Source organism: Tubulanus polymorphus, chromosome 3 (genome assembly GCF_964204645.1).
Source record: "Tubulanus polymorphus chromosome 3, tnTubPoly1.2, whole genome shotgun sequence".
In the NCBI taxonomy this organism is placed as follows: domain Eukaryota; kingdom Metazoa; phylum Nemertea; class Palaeonemertea; order Tubulaniformes; family Tubulanidae; genus Tubulanus; species Tubulanus polymorphus.
In genome coordinates, this window is record NC_134027.1 from 26,221,658 (window position 1) to 26,235,518 (window position 13,861).

Sequence of the window (13,861 nt, forward strand, 5' to 3'; positions counted from 1 at the left end):
GGATATTGTGGGAAATCATTATTTCAGAGGCACATCCTACAACGAACGGTGCACATGGTGGCGCTCCAGTCAAGCATATCGTCATTCCATCCTGATGTTAAAGACGGACATCACTTTAGATCCTCAAAACAAAAACGGTACCGGTAAATATCTCTACAGATTCTAGTCTCTGTTTGACTATAAAAATTATAAACTCATTTCCTGATTAGAAGCTATGTTAATCAGTGAAGGCGAATTTTCAATCACTTCTATCCTGGTCAAAGTTCAAATCATCAAAATGATACAAATTTTGTATTTAAGGGCCCAAAATGAAGCTGAACTTGCAGTAAACATTGAGCTCTACAAATCGAACACAAGTCGGAAGTGGTGAGTTTTATATCGATTTATTGCAGTAATTTGTGGTGATCTTCAAATTAAGTCCAGAAAATGATGTGCTTGAAAATGATTGACACGGTCAATGTTGGCAGGTATCAACGTTTTACTAGAAGACTCAGTTCAAAGCTATGATCAAACACCTCAGAAATCTGCATTCACTCAACACATTGTGATAAACTATTCGTTAACCTGGTGGGTTTTCTGTTAATCGAACACAAACAAATTGCTGTTTCTATTTATTTCATTAACCATTTTCTGGCATAATTTTCTCCTTCCAGAATGCAATACACCCAACACTAATTGGAGCTGGAGAAATTAAGAATGTTTACCTTCAAAGAGTGAAGAAGCTCTAGTCTGTTGCTGAAGCTGCTTTTCTTTTAAGAAACTAAGTAATTTTCTCTATACCTGGTTCTAGTTTGTTATAAAACTTAACAGTTAACTTAACACTTAACAGTCATTTATTTATATGTGTTTATTTTCTCAGAAGATCATCAGTTCTCTTAAATTCATGATATTATGACTCTTGGAAGTGAAATCCTGCTAGATGGCACTGAGCTAATCCGATATAAGTTAAGAAATGGTGATTTTTCATCACTCCACTGTGCTCTAATTTGATAATATTCGAACAATCAATTATTCTGTACAGAATTTTATGTGTGATTCTCCGGAAAGAAGTGCTGCTTCTGCTTCTGCTGCTGCTGCTGCTGCTGCTGCTGCTGCTGCTGCTGCTGCTGCTGCTGCTGCTGCTGCTGCTGCTGCTGCTGCTGCTGCTGCTGCTGCTGCTGATGCTGAATCCTAAATCAATTCTGCTCAAAACAAGTTTTAAAATGATTGATTTTCTAATTGAATTTAGCCCCAATTTCTGGCTATGATTTTCTTAATACGTTGCTAATTCTTTTCATAGTATAATGATTTATTGCAGCATGACATTTGTCGAATAGAACAATTTGAAAACGGATCAAAGATTGAATAATGGTGTTGAATTGTCTAGAATTATAAGGAATTATCTAGAATTATAAGGTAATCATTAATTCTCGTTTCAGAAATATTTCATGAAAACAATTCCCGCTTGACTGTTAATTCAATCGAACATTTTCAATGTAATATTTGCAGACGTCTAAACTAAACATTATGGTTTTCTTTCCCTTTCTAGGACGAAGTGGGGACCAATATTCCATTTGACAAGGACAGGGACAAGCAATCTAGCTGGAGATTGATATGCTGCCACTTATTTCCAAGATGTGCAATTCTAAAGTTAAAAGTCAAATACATGACCAGCTGAAGCTGCTGTTATTTCTCCAAAACAAACTAAGTAAATTTCTCTACATAATTCAACCTAGTTCTCACTTGTTATAAAATTGTATGGTTCAATTATTTGTAAATTTATTTTTTCAGGAAATCATCAGTGCTCTTAATGACATTATGACTCTTGGAAGTGAAATCCTGCTGGAAATGGTCTGCATGGTCAAAATGGCATTGAACTAATCCAATATGAGTTTGGAAATGGTGAGTTTTGCTCTAATATGATGTATTTTTGTAAATATGTCGCTGTGATGTTTTTTTTGCAGCGTGAAATTTGTCCAATAGAACAGTTTTATAAGTTGATCAAATATTGAATAATGGTGTTGAATTATCTAGAACTATAACCTATTATCATGAAATAATTTCGGAGACTAATTTCCACTTGACTGTCAATTCAGTCAAACATTTTAGTGTAATATCTGCAGACGCAAGTTTTCTTTCTATTCTAGGACGAGGTGGATTCCATTAGCAAGGACAGCGACCAGCCATCTACCTGCAGATCGATATACTGCCACTTATTTCCGAGATGTACAATTTTAAAGTTTAAAGTCAAATATATTACCGGTATTATAGTGCTGGGCGACACGGGATGGTGACTGTTGTTCTGTTTGTGATGGTTTCATGGACTGTGTATCACATATCCATAAAAACAATAGAGTTATCTCCTGATTTGTCTCTCAAAGCTGTTACGTAATTTTTGCTTATAAAGCCAGACTCGGGCATAGAATAATGATTTAAACCTCGCTATATGCAAATTTAAAAGATTCAGAATCAAAGTAGTGAAAGCAAATGAAGAAATAACTAGAACAACCTATGCCTAAAATAACAAAACCTCTCAAGCACTTAACACCCTCTAGCTTTACTTTTCTCAATTAACTTGTTTTTCCCCTCTCTATTTTTCCCTGTTTTAGTTATTTCTTCAGACTTGACGATGGTCTCTAGAGAGACTCCTTAATATTGTGTCTTCTAATCCTTTTAAATTTGTGTAAAGTGGGTTTTAATTTTTACTGAAAATTAATTAGTTTAATTTTAGAGTGAATATAGCTGCAAAGCAGCGATAATGGGTTTTCTGAGGGCATGAGATAATTTACGCTCTCCATGTTACTGCATTAGTTTGTTTGTTATTGTTTGTACCTCTGGACATTGGTCTGGTTTTGTATACACATGATACATGTATAATGTAAATGGACATATTTTAAGTCACTCAATCAATGAAACCAAAACTTGAATTTGTAAATGTATGAACTTGTGTGATATTGTAAATGGACATATTCTGTTAAATAGACATATTTTGTATGACTGTAAAGTCCCACAATCAATGAAACCAAGAAGTTGAAATATCGACAGGTTTTCTTTATTATGGGACAATAATATTTCGTGCGAACTGACGTTACTGTTTTATTTGAAATAAAGATGAATTTTCTGTGTTGTTCTAGTTATGAATACAGACGCCAGCAGTTTCACACACTCACGTGCGTCCCACTGGTTCAGTTTCATAGAAATAATTTACTCGATTGAGTAAAGTCTTTTAAGAAATTGAGCCATGGGTCCAGGTTCACAAACCAATTACGTTCAAAAAAGTCTCAAAGTGAAGTTTTATGAAATTAAGCCGCGGGTCCATTCGACATGGAATTGTTGAATTGCAGTTCACCCTATGTACCGGCTATGTGAAACGGATCACGTGGACCCGGTTTCAGGAACATACTTTAACTCTAAAATTGATTCATCCTTCGTGAAACTGGACTCGAACTGAATTAAATTCCGTACTAACTCGCTATTTAGTGTGCGAAACTGCAGCTTCTCAAACTGGTTGAAACCCTTTCGCATAAAAAAGCAAATCCTACCTAGGGTGATGCCTAGGGTACGGTTTCACAGATATGATAAACTTAAAAAGCAGATAATGAAGAAATTAATCTACTTGTCCTTTTGTGAGACTCGACCCCAGTAGTCGCTTAAACACATTTATTTCTTCACGAATTTAGTGAAATAGTTGATCGTGTTCGTGAAACTGTGGTCCCTGGTGTTCGGCACATTAAATTGTTCATTTTAGTCCTTGCGAAGTTATACTTGCCCTGGCATGCGAGGGTTCATTGATTCTTACCCTGGGTGGCGACGGTTTCAATTCAATGCTTTACCACACCATTTATTTTCTCAGGTTGGTGCGTTTCTTATGAAAGCTTTGAAACAATTGTTACCTAGGCTTGAAAACAATGCAGAATAAATAAACAATTTTACTCTTTCGTGCGTTATTTAAACATTTTTCGAAAAAAAGCCAGATTATGTCTACTCGGGGATCAAAACCGGTGCACCCCTGGATCATCTTCTATTCAGCATCGGGACCACTCTAAAATCAGAAGCCGTAATTTCTGGGATCGAACCCGGTACATTCGCCTAGTTTATCAATAATGCTATGATCACCATCTATTGGAATTTGGCTGAACTGACGAGACAGCTCTTACTTGCCTCATTGACTTTTCTTTTATCCGGTAAAATCACACTCGCCATCTGGTGGATATAACCATCATTAGACTAGTTACATAGGAATCCCCCAGCTGGCCATCCTCGCTTGCCAGGGGTCCGGTATCACTCCCGAACTCTCCACCAGCGGGAACAGCTTTAGCGTAGTGGGTTCGAATCCCTTGACGGGTGAAGATGCCAGCTGGCGAGTGCGGTTTCAGCACATTAAGTCGTATGAGCCTTGAGGGATTCCATAGATTCGTGCCACAAGGCTCGGTACTTGGACCTACATTGTTTTTGATCTACATCAATGATTTGGGAAATGATACCCAATGCGTAGTACGTCTGTTTGCTGATGACACGATACTGTACGAACAAATTAAAACTCTGTCAGACACTGAACGCCTCCAAGACGACCTCACCAAACTGGGTGAATGGGAGAAACAATGGCAAATGGGGTTCAATGTCAAGAAATGCCATTCCATCACCATTACACAGCGCAAGAAACCAATTGTAGCCACGTACCATCTGCACGGTCAACCCCTAGACCAAGTTGACAAGGCTAAATACCTTGGGCTAGTATTCAACAAGAACTTAACCTGGGGTGATCACATACAAGCAATAGCAGCAAAAGCCAACAGAGCGAGTGCCTTCGTCTACAGGAACCTGAAAGGCTGCCCAACTCAAGCTCACATTCAGTGTTACAAGACGCTCACTCGACCCATCGTTGAATATGCCTCTACAGTCTGGAGCCCATACCAAACAAAGCTCATCAACGAACTTGAGATGACTCAACGTCGTGCTGCCAGAAGAATCAATCGTGATTTCAGTCGTTCTTCAAGCGCCACAGAATTAGTCCAACGCCTCGATCTTGAATCTCTTCAGACTCGCAGAAATGTCAACAAGGCCACGATGATGTACAAAATCATCAACGGACCTATCGACATTAAGGTGGACGACAGCATCATCACACCAGCAAGACGAGGCACAAGAGTAGCACATAGACTGATGGTACATCATACGAGGACCAACGTGAAGCTTCACTCCTTTTTCCCGTCAACTATCCGTCTATGGAATAGTGTACCAGAAGAGATATGTGCTGCGTCCTCAGCAGATGCATTCAAAGCTGCGCTCCTCCGGGAGTGGAGCTCCAAATAGATGCCTACACAACCTACACCGTTTTAACTGTACATATTTGAATTTTAACCTAACTGATATCCAGTCCGAGCATCGCTGTCAAACGCTGTGGGACAATACCCAACTATGGGTCCTCCACATTATTCTAAAGAAGAAGAAGAAGAAGATTCCCAAATTCAATAAAGTTACAAACCAATCAAATCACGAGTCAGCCCCGGTAATCGAGGGTTCAATTCAATTGAATTTATTCGTCACAAACGAACCCCGGTAAGCGAGTTGTTTCAAGATGGCGTCGAATCTTCGCCGTTTTGCATTTACTACATTAAAAAATGTCATTCAAACTAAAGGTCAGTCGTTTAATTAGTAAAACTCGCCGTCATTACATCATGCTCAGGTTTAACGTGAATTAATTTTAGTTGTACTGATGCACGTCCTGTCGATTCATCGAATTGATTGAAAAAAGGACCGTCCCCTACTGCTGGCCGGGCCACACATTACAAGTTACATAAATGTTCACTATTGACTTGTCTTCTTCAGGCGTGTTGAATCGCTGTTCGGCTGCAGCTTTACCTCGACTAATGACTCGTCAATATACAACACAAGAACCTGATACAACAGGTAGGTAAAACTGCAGTTTTAGAAATAAATCAGTCACATTGATCTTTACGGGCGTCCCTACCTTTTCGATTACATCTCCGAAGACTGGAGAGTCTAAAGTCTATGAGGTATTCGAGGGTTCGAGACCCCGCTTCAGATTTTACTCTAATCATCCTTCCTCAGAAATTCTATCTATTAGGATCGATTTCTTCAAAATCTTCCGACGCTGAGGGTGGGACCACCGTTTTTGCACCATCAACAACTCAGTCCTATCCAAAGAATCTCCCTCTTTGTCCAGTCTGTCTGCCCCTGTTGTTTGTTGTAGGGTTATTATAGGGTTAGAGATCTGTAATATCTATAATTGTACATTTTATTTATCTAAAGCAACGGTGATGAATACGACTTACGAGACTCGTCTTCGGTTGTTAGGTCGGCTATAGAACTAAGATGATCTTAGACTGGTCTTCAGTTGTTAGATTGGTTATAGAACTAAGATGATCTTAGACTGGTCTTCAGTTGTTAGATTGGCTATAGAACTAAGATGATCTTAGACTGGTCTTCAGTTGTTAGGTCGGCTATAGAACTAAGATGATCTTAGACTGGTCTTAAGTTGTTAGATCGGCTATAGAACTAAGATGATCTTAGACTGGTCTTAAGTTGTTAGATCGGCTATAGAACTAAGATGATCTTAGACTGGTCTTCAGTTGTTAGATTGACTATAGAACTAAGATGATCTTAGACTGGTCTTCAGTTGTTAGATCGGCTATAGAACCAAAGAGTTTAGACTGGTCTTAGATCTAAGCCTGCTATGGAACTCGCCTCTAGTGTTACTCAAATCTATAATCATATTCTATATTTATTTGATCAACAGTGACGACTACAACAGTACGACCGACTAATGAATTAGTTCAGCATGATTTAACCGATTTCGGAGCCTACGTCGCTGATTGTTTACCGAAGTTCGTACAGAAGGCTCAAGTGACGGTCGGGGACGAGTTGGAAATTCTCGTCTCACCAGAGGGCGTTATTCCTGTAATTACGTTCTTGAAGGATCATCATCAGGGGCAGTTTCTCAGTTTGGCTGATATCGCGGGTGTTGACGTTCCAGCGCGCAAATATCGATTCGAGGTGAATACTTTTTGGAAGTTTTTATACGGATCGGTTCAATCTGAATTTCCACGGTGCATAATGTATTCTAAATATAGTCAATCTCGCTTAATTGAGATCAGTTCAATCCAGACGCGATCTGGAATCCACCTTGTATGTAAATCATGATATGTGGATTGAATTCCTCAGAAATCAAATTAGTTTCGTGTATCCCAAATGATATCCTAATATCTGTTAATCCAATACATTGGATTATTTTATATATACTAAAGACATTGGATTAACAGATTATCGTTTTTACAACACCTACAACTCTGATACGAGCCCCTGTGATCAAAGGGGTTCTCATTTTATGACATTTGAATCAGATTTCACATAACCAGATGAATTTCATTGGTCCCGAATCATTCAGAAAAAGCAGGTTAAAACTCTACTCTCTATATTTGTGTTAATTGCGTTAATTATGAATTTCTAGGTTGTGTATAACCTGCTGTCGCTGAGATACAATAAGAGAATTAGAGTGAGAACCTACACTGATGAAATGACTCCTTTAGATTCGACTACGTCTCTATTTGCTGCCAGCGATTGGTACGAAAGAGAGGTACATATTTTCATCATTTTCATTCACCAAGTGCCAGTTTCACAAAAAGGTTTAACTCTTAAATCAATTTAATTTCTTCATCGATTCAGTTTATCTTAAATCGATTGAGGCCTTAATCCTCTTTGTGAAACTGGGCCCAGGGCTGGGTTTCATAGATGTGGAAGAAAAATAGGTCCTTGGGAATATTTTGAAGTTTGTCAGTTATAACCACGGTTTCTCATTGTTACTATGGTGGTTGTCACCCAGATTGAGGGTTTACCCCTAGGGATAACTTTGAAAATCAGTCTATGAAACCGAGCCCAGGTGTCGCTTGTGTATGGTAGGACACCAACTACTTTGGCATGAGAAAACTTCACTTGTGGCGAGTGAGGATCCACCACTTTTTATTTTTCACTGATTTCTATTTGTAGATATGGGACATGTATGGTGTATTTTTCGCGAATCATCCGGATCTCAGGCGAATTCTCACCGATTATGGATTTGAAGGACATCCATTCAGGAAGGATTTCCCTCTCAGCGGATACGTCGAGGTGAGTTACTTTTTCGGGGCCAAATCCACGCGCTGCTTCTTCAGTAGGAGCCTTGAAATGTTGATTGCCCCTGGTGGGCGCTTGTTATCAAAACAGCGCAATGCTGTCCAAAAATACCTGACAAGCCAATTTCTATGAGCAAAATTTTGTTAAGTCTGATATCCTTTACTCAGGATATATGCACATGCCGATTCAATTCCTCAAGTTCTGATTATTTGGGTGTAAGATAGGACAATGTACGTCAAAATATACGATTTCCCCAGTTAGACGGAATTCATAAGTCGGACTTGGATAAAATATTTCGGTCCAATTGAAAAATTGTAGTACTTTTTAACGCATATCTATCTCGAATCTGCTGCCAGAATACATGTTTCTGATTCATTTTTGCGCTAAAAACTTCGTCAAGACCCTCACATTTTACCCCGGGTCAATCCATCTCCTGTTCTATTGCAGAGATAAACACGTTTCACAACTAACCGTCATTTCGATGATTCTATTTTTCAGCTGCGTTACGACGATGAATTGAAAAGAATCGTCGTCGAACCGATCGAATTAGCTCAAGAATTCCGCAAGTTCGAATACAGCAGTCCGTGGGAGATGTTCCCGTCGCACAGAGCTTCGGATAATCCTCTAACCCAACTACCTCCGGGTATAGGGAAGGCTCCGGAACAACAACCTCCTCCGGAGCAAGCTAAATAAATTGACATTTACTAGTGGCGTAGTTTGATCGATAAATTATTGTACATAACAAGCTTTTCATCAGAAATATGTTAGATACGTCTGAAGTTTGGAGCTCGATTCGTTGATTAATGCAAACTGTGTGTCTGATTATCAGTTGTAATTGATGCTCGGATAGAATAAATACATTATGTTGTGTTTTGAAAAATAGATTTCTAGTTGTTTATTTTCTTATCTGAAAATATGTGGATTGACCTAGTTATTTATTTGATCGGTAGATTTCGTTTGATTGGTTTTCGATTTGATGGCCCATATACAAACCCACCAGTCTCACTTGCCCGAACGAAACCGGGTCTGATTTTGAAATTGGAAATCGAAGTACCATCCAGGAAACGGTTTTTGAGGAAAATCATTGGTAACTCACTGGTAAACCCCCATTTGGCTGATAGTGCCCTTTTTCTGAGATGTACTTATTTGATTTAAACCCTTATACATCTTTTTACCTCGGGCACACTTTCCACGAAAGAGCACTTTCATTTTCCATGCATAAGAACCAGGAAGCGCCCTTTTATATCAGATAACCCCTACTCTCTAAATCCTGCCTGTGGATGACCCGGGGTTTTAAAATTAAACAAAAACCCTGGCAAGCTAGGATGATATACGATGCTGTGCACATAGTACATTCAACCGCACGAGATCATAGTTCATTAGACGTAATATTATGGACAAAGGGACGGAGATCTAATGCTGAGCGCTTTACAAGAAACGACTGTAAAACAAACGCCATTCTAACGCCTTATTATCATTCGCGATTAAAACATGATTACGATCATTAGACGGTTTTAAAACCTAGCGTCAGATTGCGATTTCGTTAAACCCACACCAGCTGTTGATATCGACGAAGATTTTCGGCTTTCTTTGATTCGGGAAGACGACACTCGACGCTGTGGCAAGCGAGTTTCGCGAATATATCATACACGCACGTCTACTACACGCCGCGTGTAGACTCCGATGCTGTGTATAGAAGGTCGATTTTGTCGCCGTATCTAACATTGTTGTCTGATGGTGTCTAGTAGATGTGAGCCGAGGAGGCAGTTGTAGCAAAATCTTAGGAATCATCGGATTTATCTGTGCTCAATCTTTGAAGGGATATTTAAGGCAAATAAGAGGGTAAAGGTGAGAGAGGAGATGATTATATGTGTTTTAATTTTTAGAAACCCGATTCAGGTTGATTCACAATTCGTCGTTAATTAATTTAATTAGAATTAATTTACATAAGTTCTCTTCTTATCGATAAAAATGTGATTTTGCGGTTAAATCTTTACAGCTATTTGTACGACATGTATTTTTAACAGCGGGAATCGCGAACGATCAGTCGCTTTCAATAGGAGGAAAATGAAGGTAATTAATGTGTGCATTTCGTTGACGGCGGTCATTTTCTTTGTGCATTGAATTGGCCATTTTGTATATAGCGTGAAGAATCGCGTTGCAAGTTTCGAGTTAGTAAAAATATATATGTAAAACCAAAAATTCATGAATTTTGATAAAACATATAGAATATATTCGACGATCATAGTACTTTGACATTTTGATCGACCTTTTGCACCTGAACCATTCCCATCGATAAGGGTTTGGATCAGGTCAAATTTCATTAGAATCCGATGACGAAGTCCATATTTCTCATCTGAGTACACAAATAAACATTTTCTCTGACTTAAACGTTATTTAGTATGAATCGATTATTTTCTACAGCGCGATATCGAGGAGGAGTCTGTGGATATATCGGGAAGATGGTTAGTGGTGCTGGCTTGTTTTATAGGTATCGTTATTGCCGGCGGAATCGCCTTCACCTGTAGCATATATTACGTTGAATGGCTGGATACATTTGGGGGCAGTTACGCAACTACAGCCATCATTGCCTCATTAAACATGGGAATATTAGCTATATCAGGTAAGCAATATATATCTACGAGACATCTGCTCTGTTTACAGTTTAGTCCACTATTTGTCCACTCACTTCCTGGAAAGGGTCAGGCAGTAAGAGTACATTTAGCTGCGGCCGTTTGAAGCATGGACTCTAGAGACCTGATTGAAGTGATAATAGATGACATGAGTCATACCACGAGCACGCTCGTTAGAACCAGTTTACCTCGAAACTTGCCGAAACTCTAATTTTTAAGACTTATAAATGGCAACTTTCGTTAATGTCGATGAGTTTGATATCCTTTTAAATCTGCTCCTATTGTATAACCGTCACTCCACGGCTGTGCAAAAATAACCTCGGCCACCTGGCCTTCCAGGTTGATCTACAATCTTGTTGTGTAAGGTAACACAGATTTTTGGTACAGTTATTATTCCTAGAACGATGTCTAGCGTATATTAAAAATAGCAAAAGAAATCAGGTGGAATTCCGCGTAGTAACATCAACCCAGACTAATTAATTGAATAGGATCATGTTTATGCTACTTTCCCGTAAAGAGAACAGGGAGTTAAGAAGAGAGCACACACCGGGACCCAGTTCCACAGTTCTGAGTTACAGTTAACTCTGAGTTAAAATTAGTTCATTTTCGATGTTTTAACTCAGGGTAAAATCTTAACTCACGACTGTGGAACTGGGTGATTCATGATACACTATATTTACTAATCCCTTGAGGTCATTCACTGAACCGGGGTGGAGGAGACGTCTTGTTTTCGTGGCGACCTTTTCTTTAAACAGGAACTGAATCTAGTTACGTGTTATAAGAATGAGCCGAAAATTAATTAATCATTTTATTATGCATTTATTTATTAGTAGAATACGCTCCATCGCCCCAATCTAAAAAGAAAACAAACTTGAAAGTTTATTGACGTTTGAAAAATGCTATTATATCTATTGATAACGTGGTGCACATCGATCAACGCACTACCCTTTAAATAACCTGTTATCAAAATACCTATAGAAATGTTTTTGTACCATGTTTATGGGGTCAAAGCCGGATATAGTACAACACGTACGTTGTGCACCAATTTTCGTCTATTTGTTGTCTTATGAATTAGACTAATTATTTTTTCTAGGTCCAATTTCGAGTTTACTGTCGAATTTGATAGGATTTAGATGGACGATATTTATCGGTGGATTGATGTCGTTTTGTGGACTCGTCGGTTCTGTATTCGCTAGTAATATGTATGTGTTAATGGGTACGTTTGGAGTGATCACAGGTACGTGAGTAATAAACCATATCATTGTCTCGCCCGATTTTAAGGCTAGACAAATTGATACCTTGTTTCTCATTTCTGCTGACCTTAAAGTTGACCCGGTCGGCCGGCTATCTACTATGTGCATTACTTAAATAAATAAACAATCTTAAAATCATGATCCGGAATCAATCTGAATACTCCAAGCTATAACAGACCCGACAGCTGTAGGAATGAATTGATTAAGGATTTCATCGCCGTTTACACTGTGACCCGGCCGATTAGGGAAAACAATGTATCATTTTTGTTAAGCCTGAGATGCTCTAACGATAGTTCAATTTCAAGTCTTTACTCATTTTTATTGTACTTTTTAGGTATGGGTTTTGGTTTGACCGCTGTCCCATTCTCCGTAGCACCGGCCGCCTATTATCGGGACAATCAAGCGTTAGTGACCGGACTTGGACTTTCGGGACTCGGGTTCGGGTCGTTCGTTATGCCTTTGATAATCGAGTATACGTTAGAACTATATTTCTGGCGCGGGAGTATGTTAATACTCGCCGGAATATCGTTAAATATATGCATCGTTGGAGCGTTGATTCCTCCGAAACAACCGTCTTTAAACGTGCCGATGAAACCAGAGCCGGGCCAAGAGATGCCCACCGCCGAAACCATGATTCTGCGATCTAAACCGATGTGGCTCTTCATGGTTCACGGAACTCTATTTTCCATGGGAATATCTGTGATGTTTGTACATATAACCGCTTTCGTAGAATATCAAACCCACGTAACCAAATATATGGCTAGCATGTTATTGATGGGTTACGGGGTGGCCGTATTCGTGGGCCGTATTGGCCACGGTTTGATCGCCCAAATCAAATACGTTCATATCCAAACACAGCATTTAATAGGTTACGCGCTCGCCGGGTTTTGTATCTTGCTGATGACGTCGACTACGTCATATCCGGCTATGGTATTTTTAGCTTGCAGCGTCGCGTTCTGCAGCGCTTGCTACGCCAGTCTCTCGACTCCTATTCTGTCCGAAATCATAGGACATCATAAACTCACCAGCGGTTACGGGTACTTGAATTTAGCATTCGGTCTCGGACTGGTGTCGGGAGCCCCGATCGCCGGGCGAATTTACGACGCGAGTCGTAATTATCACTATTCGATGTATTTTTCCGGTTTCGTCATTTTGTTGTCGGTTTTTGTGATGATTCCCGTTTGTATGAAAAGCCTTAATCTCCACCGGAAACCGGCGCTGCCGTTACGCGTAATGCTAGAACAACAACACGAATCCGGTGAAGCATTTACAAAAATTCTGAATGCAAATCATCACAATTGTGATTAAGTGTAGTTGAATAGATTTCAGCAGTAAAACTCGGTTAAGTTGCCGAAGTTGAGACGATCATTATGTCGACGACTTATCCAAATGACGACTTAAACTTATAATCAAAAATAACGATGACTTCGGTAACTTAACCGAGTTTGTACGTGGTATAGTCTTTTAAAAGCCTGCGTTGTATAAGTTTTATATTAAAGCTATATCTATTATTTTGAATATCGGCTTATATTACTTATATATCTGTGATACCGCTTTTATCGAAGAATCAAAATATATCCAATAACAATCCAATAAATCATCACTTCATAAAGATGGAATGTTGTTATTAAATTCATTTTTGGAATCGTGTTGCGGACTTATTCACGGTGAAACGACCGTCGTTACTATCGTTCCATATTTAACGGGATATCGCAAATACTTCTGGCTATGCGCAGCTGCTTAAAGTTTCGATGTGTCTGAAAAATGTGTCAAGGATCATTGAGATATTTGTCATTAATATCTACACGATGCCAGTATCTACGTGTTCCCTATTTTGAACGATAACGATTTTTTATGCGTTGA

The 13,861-nt window shown here is 39.1% G+C and overlaps 2 protein-coding genes across 3 annotated transcripts; both read left to right on the forward strand.

Moving 5' to 3' along the window:
- Positions 1–5,509: 5,509 nt before the first annotated feature.
- On the forward strand, positions 5,510–8,994 carry LOC141901381 (NADH dehydrogenase [ubiquinone] iron-sulfur protein 3, mitochondrial-like). The gene is made up of 6 exons (XM_074788588.1): positions 5,510–5,618; positions 5,809–5,889; positions 6,740–6,996; positions 7,451–7,576; positions 7,987–8,106; positions 8,611–8,994. Exons 1-6 carry the CDS (start codon positions 5,558–5,560, stop codon positions 8,803–8,805), a joined length of 840 nt encoding a protein of 279 aa, XP_074644689.1. The 5' UTR covers positions 5,510–5,557; the 3' UTR covers positions 8,806–8,994.
- Positions 8,995–9,670: 676 nt separating this feature from the next.
- Positions 9,671–13,573, forward strand: LOC141902293 (monocarboxylate transporter 12-like). Of its 2 annotated transcripts, none has more exons than XM_074789952.1 (5): positions 9,671–9,960; positions 10,112–10,185; positions 10,537–10,735; positions 11,839–11,982; positions 12,333–13,573. In XM_074789952.1, exons 2-5 carry the CDS (start codon positions 10,180–10,182, stop codon positions 13,304–13,306), a joined length of 1,323 nt encoding a protein of 440 aa, XP_074646053.1. In that variant the 5' UTR covers positions 9,671–9,960; positions 10,112–10,179; the 3' UTR covers positions 13,307–13,573. The 2 variants fall into 2 exon arrangements, with proteins under 2 accessions (XP_074646053.1, XP_074646055.1); XM_074789954.1 differs by having other exon boundaries at positions 9,940–9,960; positions 10,140–10,185.
- The last annotated feature ends 288 nt before the right edge of the window (positions 13,574–13,861 follow it).

Coding starts and splice junctions, on each gene's coding strand:
- LOC141901381 (XM_074788588.1), top strand. CDS start 5,558: ATGGCGTCGAATCTTCGCCGTTTTGCATTTACTACATTAAAAAATGTC. Junction 5,890..6,739: donor ACAAGAACCTGATACAACAG/GTAGGTAAAACT, acceptor TTTGATCAACAG/TGACGACTACAACAGTACGA. Junction 8,107..8,610: donor CTCTCAGCGGATACGTCGAG/GTGAGTTACTTT, acceptor TCTATTTTTCAG/CTGCGTTACGACGATGAATT.
- LOC141902293 (XM_074789952.1), top strand. Junction 10,736..11,838: donor GGGAATATTAGCTATATCAG/GTAAGCAATATA, acceptor TATTTTTTCTAG/GTCCAATTTCGAGTTTACTG. Junction 11,983..12,332: donor TACGTTTGGAGTGATCACAG/GTACGTGAGTAA, acceptor TGTACTTTTTAG/GTATGGGTTTTGGTTTGACC.